The 6,100-nt window shown below is 43.3% G+C and overlaps 1 protein-coding gene across 1 annotated transcript; it reads right to left on the reverse strand.

Annotated features, from left to right (window-relative positions):
• On the reverse strand, positions 1–5,287 carry BLOC1S4 (biogenesis of lysosomal organelles complex 1 subunit 4). Its single transcript, XM_083449228.1, has 5 exons — positions 4,890–5,287; positions 3,974–4,045; positions 3,480–3,581; positions 2,144–2,278; positions 1–1,241 (listed from the first exon to the last, which is right to left on the reverse strand). Exons 1-5 carry the CDS (start codon positions 5,127–5,129, stop codon positions 1,140–1,142), a joined length of 651 nt encoding a protein of 216 aa, XP_083305354.1. The 5' UTR covers positions 5,130–5,287; the 3' UTR covers positions 1–1,139.
• Positions 5,288–6,100: the final 813 nt, after the last annotated feature.

Genomic DNA, 6,100 nt, shown 5'->3' on the forward strand with positions numbered 1-6,100 from the left:
TCTTACTTAAACTTTAATTAGATTTTAAGTTATAAGAGCTTTGGCCACTGCTTTTGGCATTTTATATACAAACGTTTTAAGGTATTCATCAAAAAGGGCTTTGTCAGCAACAGTTCCCCAGAATTGTTGCAGTAGGCAGCACCTATAGCTGTTTGACTTGACCTTGCAGCTTTTGCCTCTCCTTGTTTAAACAGTGCATTTCCATCCAATACATTGAACTGAATCCAGATACATTCATTAAAAGGGCATGAATGTATGGTTTTGGTCCTTATTGCACTTAAAAGTACCACAGAATATTTTTTAAAAAATATCCTTGTGGTATGTGGGTTAATACTAGCAGCAGAAATAAAAAATGTGAGATGCAAAAGCATACATTTCCTGTTTTCTCCCCTCTTAATCTCTTAACTGCAGATGGGTATTTATACATTTTTTTATTCCAATTTCTGAAATGAGAATAACTAAGAAAATATTACTAGAGTATGGCAACTGGTTGCCTATATGCCAGTCTACTCCTGGGCAGAGGAAGACAAAAATGAGTTCTATTGCTTGGCCTCTTCCATTTCCCCACAATTCATTTTAGGTCCAAAGAAGGGGCTGTAGATCTAAGGAACACATAGAAAAGTATACCTGCTTCTACCTAGCCTTTCAATGTTGACAAGTAAAAAAGGCAGGTGTAAGAAAAGAAGGTATTAACTTACGTGTTACTTCCCCACTTGCCTTCCCTGACACTCTCTAGCCTGGAAAGGTAAAAAAGGTGTTTGGTAGGTAGCTGATCATAAGGAAGCCCATTCCGCACACACCCTCTTTCCTACACATAAAATCAGGGTGGGGGAAGGACTGCTTATGTCTATATGGCATGAGAGTGTGCTTGCCTCCACCCAACCCCATCTCCCTCTCCCTGCCTTCAAAGTGGGTTACTTGCAAGGTTAGCTGCCAAACATGAGTGTATAGTTCACCTTGTTGGAAGACTGGAAAAACAGTATATTCTATACAAAACTAAGCTGAAATATGTTTGAAGAGGGCCTGGGACACATGGGAAGCAGCAGGACATAATTTCCAAAGAATTGCAACTACCTAAGATCAGCACTGAACTCGCTTAGATAAGACTCTCTTGCCAATAATGTCATTGTCAAGCTAAATCACGTATACTGTGCTTCACCAAGGGAAGGAAAGTAGTCTTCTGTCTTGAAGAGATCAGGAGGTTCATAAACTGTTTGATTCTGCCTTGAGGGAGATGTTTTCTGGAATTAAAACCTGTATGTTAAAATACTTGCTCACAACAGAATAAACAGAAATAAATCATGAATTCCCCACAATTTTAGTGGTAGCTTAAGAGGAGCCCTGCTAGTAGTATTCTGTTCCCACAGTGGCCAAACTAGATTAGAAGCCCACAAGCAGGTTCCAAGTGCAACAGTACTCTCCCCACTTGTAATTTATAGCAACTTGTAAGGCAAAAGATTTATGAGTCATCGTGCCCGGAAGCACAAAATAGGCAAGATCCAAAAAGGAACTGAGAAAGAATGGAGCTGACTGTCATTCATTTCTCATGGAAGCAAGTAACTTCTATTCACCTGTGGAGGACTTATATGAGATAGCAAGGTGAATCATGTATGAATCTTTCTGTTGGTTGGTGGGGTAGGTTGGCCACTGTGGGCATACCTTTGTTAACAATTGAGTACTTAGGGGTTACATTTAATAAAACAGTATTTTGCAATCATGGCACATATAGCATGTTCCAAATCTCCTGTCCCCCCCCCCCCCACCATTTCCCATCTCAGATAAATGGAGGGGTGGGGTGGGGGGTGGGCCGCAACCCTTGAAGGGAAGAAGCACGCTGTAAGCAAATGTCTGTGAGGGATATAACACTCCAAGAAAGTTATCTAGATTGCATTATGTTTCATTCCCTTTTATGTATCTAAATCCACACATCCATATGTTGACTGTCAGGATCAACCAACCACATCTCTACTTAATGAATCATCATCATAATCATCTCAACAGTGGGGAGATTTGCCAAAGTTGTTCTCCTGGGCTTACAAACTAATCTAGTAAGTTGACATCTGAACATAACAAAAGCTTATGATATTCGATATCAAATACATTATTATAGCAAGCATTTCCATAGTTGAGGAACAAAACTTACATTAAGGAAAGATGGCACATTGATTGTGTGTAGAAATTTTTTGAAAGTATTTGGGAACGTTCCAAGGTCTGATTCTGCCTTTGTGATCTGTTCTTCCATCCCTGACACACTATTTCCAACCATTTTTACAAAGGCCTGAAAGACAACAACAGATCAATAGCAATGAACAGGTGCAATATGGGAGAATATTTAAGGGACATTTCTTTGCTCAAATAGTTCTATTGGTCATATAAAAAACCAAATTTTCTGTACACATGTCAGAAACCACTGGCATCTGATCTACAGCCACATTCCAAATTCCAGCTTAGACTGAGTACATGAAAATCAATGCATTTCAAAGCACATTTAACTGCATTAGATAGTGGGAAAGCATCTGTTTAACAAAGACAGGAGTGCCTGGCGTGCTCTGGTCCATGGGGTCACGAAGAGTTGGACACGACTAAACAACAACAAAATCTGTTTAACACATGTTACACAGTGGTTGAATAATCTGTTGGTTTTTTTTTTAAAAAAATAGAACCTTGAGAGTCAGTGTTACTTATGTCAAGAGTTCTAACTACATAATTACAAAAAGTATTGGAAGCATAGTAGGGGTTTTTTGGGTGGTGGGAAACAGAACAGAAATGAAGAATCCCAAGATTTCTTATATGTTGAACTTCTAAACTCCTTTGAAATCTGAAGAGTGAGTCATAATTTTTACAATGTAAGATGACTGATTATACTGTGATACCTTGGTTTTCGAACGTCTCCGTTGACGAACATTTCAGTTTTCAAACGCAGCAAACCTTGAAGTAAATGCTTCGGTTTTCAAACGTGCCTCGGAAGTCAAACATGTCACGTGGCTTCCGTATTGAGTTTTCCATATTGAGTTTTCCATTTTGAGGCTTCCATATTGAGTTTACCATTTTTGAACATTCTGGAGCTCTTAACGGTCTTTCAGAATTGATTACCTTTGAAAACTGAGATATCACTGTATATGCCAAGACAGCATAGCAAGCTCTTCCCCTAGTGTGCCTGGATACACTGATTTACGCTCCTCTTTTATTTGAAATTTACAGGAGCAAGGATTTTATTTTTTTAAGTGACAGTTTAAACTAAGTTTTAAGAACAGCAAGGGGCCATGTGCCCAATCTACAAGATCATCTGCACACAGGAAAAGGAATGGACATGGAAACTTCTCCTTTCTAGCTGGGAAGTTCTACACAAATTTTGGAGCTTAATTGTTTGGATTGGGTGAATATATTTATGTTACAGGATCAAAAAGAAAATAGCCCAAAGATTATTTCCAAGTAGTGCTGTAAAAAAGGGCTGCGATACTGACATTAGAAACACATACCTCCAGTTTGTCAATCTTTCTATACAGTTGCTTCATTTCCATTGCCTTTGCATGAATATGAGGCACACTTTCACTTACTACTTGAGAGGAATCACTTCGAATCTAGAAAAATATCAGACAAGAAAAATTCTAAACAACAGCATTAAGATTACTTGAGATCTCAAACATCATCTAAATGAATGAATAAAATGTTATTTAAACCCACAGGCCACTACAAGTAAAGAATTTGTGTCTGAGTGCTCATATAAAGAACAATCATAATCTAAACAAAACTATTTGGCTCAGAACAATTGGTTAAGGCTATTTCATTTTTTGTTTGGTTGATCTGAGCAAATCTGCACATGCCTGCGGGTAATGTTGGGATGCCACAAAAACTGGAATGCTACATGTTAAAACAAGCTAGATTCAGATTATTAATTTCATGTTGGTGAGAAAGCATGCCTAAGGGTAGTTTGATTTCAGTGGCTGACCGTATCTTGTGTTCTTAGACTTACCATGTCTAACATCCCCACAAACTCATCTACCCTTGTCAGCAAATCTTCCAGACTCTGGTCTAAGGTTTCAATCTGCAAAAAATAAATAAAAATGCAAACATCACAGGGCATTCTTATGTGGAATTCTCTCCCTAGAGAGGCTCGCCTGGTGCCACCTTTGGGCACCAGAAACACTCTTCTCCCAGGCATTTGGCTAATTAAACGATAACCTTTTTAATTTGTGTCTGCGACGGGGGTGGAGTTTTTGTTTGCTATTATGCTGTGTCTTTTTTTGTGCTTCTCCGATGAGGGCATTATAGAAATTAAGAAATAATGATAACACATGGACTGGAAGAAACTCAGGGCAAAGTGGAGCTTGCTTCTGAGTAAACAGATACAGGATTTGGTTGAACAATGGAAGCAATACCCATTAAGCTCCAAGAAAGAAACTCCTCACAAAGTCCAAGGCCAGTAAGACCATAAACTAAAGTCCTACAGCTGCTGCGTTGCATAAAATCGGAGGTGAGAGGATGGGCGTAGTCATAATTTTTTTTGGGGGGGGGGGACTAGGACACCCATCTGTCATCCTGCGGATTCTGAAGGAAATGTCTCAACGGTTGTTTCAAATTACTTTCTTTGGACCCAAAGTGCTCAGAAAAATCTTGTCAAAATCTTTCTACAGTTTCTACTCTAAGTATTTATTTATTTAATTGATTGGGGGGGGGGCTCGCTACGCCCATGGGGTGGGTGAGTCCAGCCTAAAGGGGTGAGCCCACTTCGCCCCCTTACCTGGGACCCCCCCCCATTGAACTGGGGGGGGGGGCTTTGCTTCCAGGTAAGCACCGCGGCGCGACCCAACTCTCCCTCCCCGCTCCCAGGCTGCGGTTAAGCGGCGGCTTCCCCTCCTGAGGAGACGCGGGCGAGTGATTGCGCTCACCTGCCCGGTTGGGGCGACTCCTCCCAGCGGCGAGGGCAGCAGGTACCCGGCGTAGTCCGCCGCGGCCGCGGCCAGCAGCAGCTCCGCTCCGCAGGCATCTCCTTCGGCCGCGTCTTCTTCCTCCTCCTCCCCGATGCCGGAGGCGCTGCTGTGGCTCTGAGAGACGTTGCCGCTGTCGCCGCTCAGCTGCGGAGGCGGCGGCGGCAGCAGCGGCGGTTCCTCAGCTGCCGCCTCATCCATTCGGCCCCCTCCCTCGCGCTACTACTCTCCGCCCGCGCGCATCAGGAAGCCAACCGCCTGTCACCTGACGAAGCGCTTTTCAACGGTCGGCCCGTCAACTGTCGGCGGAGTAGCGGGAGGGTGCCTTTCCTCATCTACGGAAACCCAGCGGGGACACGGCCAAAGGGAAGGCGCGTTTGTTAAATAATGAGGGGCGTGGCGTTCTTTTGAGCGGAGCCCGTGATTGGGTGTCTTGGGACTAGAGGCCCCGCCTCAGGCCTGGCCCCCGAGAGCGGCCTCCCTCCTTTCCTCAGTCGAGACTGGAGAGCGTCCAGGGAGGTGCTTCCGCTTTCGTTTTCCCTTCTTTTCTCCCCCGCCCTGTGAACTTAGGACCGCATGTACCTTTTAAAAGCGAGGTGCTGCTTCTCTCTCCTCTCGTTTTGTCCAGCACCTGCAAGGTAGAGGAAGGCTAGGATGCGCCAAGCAGACTTCGGAAAGGAGCCCCATGGAGTTTCATAGCACTTGCTAACAGGTAAATAGGTATACAATTGCAGCCGGAGCCACGTTGGTCTATCAGCAGAATAGGGCCGATCCAAATGTCCACGAAATAGGGAACATTCTGTGCTGAGATGTCAACCGCCCAACCACAAAAGAGGAAAACCTGCTTTAATGGTGAAGTTACAAACGCTTGACTTTAGTCACTGTCTTTTTTAAAAATAAAGATTTTGGGACGAGAAACGCAGACATGGGGGTGGCAGGTGCCCCTAAATAAATAAAAATCAATAAAAATACAATTCTCAGGTTCCGACGCCCCCAACAAAAATCCTGACTACGCCCATTAACGCAGACTTAATTAGATAAAGCACTTTGTAGCTTTGAGCTTCTGTCTTGGGCTGCTGGGACAAAGTAGTAAGTAATCACTTCTCCCTTTGTATGTGTGTGTGTGTGGGGGGGAATGTAGCACTTACCTATGCATCTGGATAAGGACTCAT

Source organism: Podarcis tiliguerta (genome assembly GCF_965153285.1).
Source record: "Podarcis tiliguerta genome assembly, chromosome: 7".
In the NCBI taxonomy this organism is placed as follows: Eukaryota; Metazoa; Chordata; class Lepidosauria; order Squamata; family Lacertidae; genus Podarcis; species Podarcis tiliguerta.

Excerpts from the sequence above, each read along its gene's own strand:
- BLOC1S4 (XM_083449228.1), bottom strand. The coding sequence starts at position 5,129 with ATGGATGAGGCGGCAGCTGAGGAACCGCCGCTGCTGCCGCCGCCGCCT. Across the intron at positions 4,046-4,889 it reads GAGTCGCCCCAACCGGGCAG|ATTGAAACCTTAGACCAGAG; the intron begins GTGAGCGCAATC and ends TATTTTTTGCAG. Across the intron at positions 2,279-3,479 it reads GAAAGATTGACAAACTGGAG|GCCTTTGTAAAAATGGTTGG; the intron begins GTATGTGTTTCT and ends GTTGTCTTTCAG.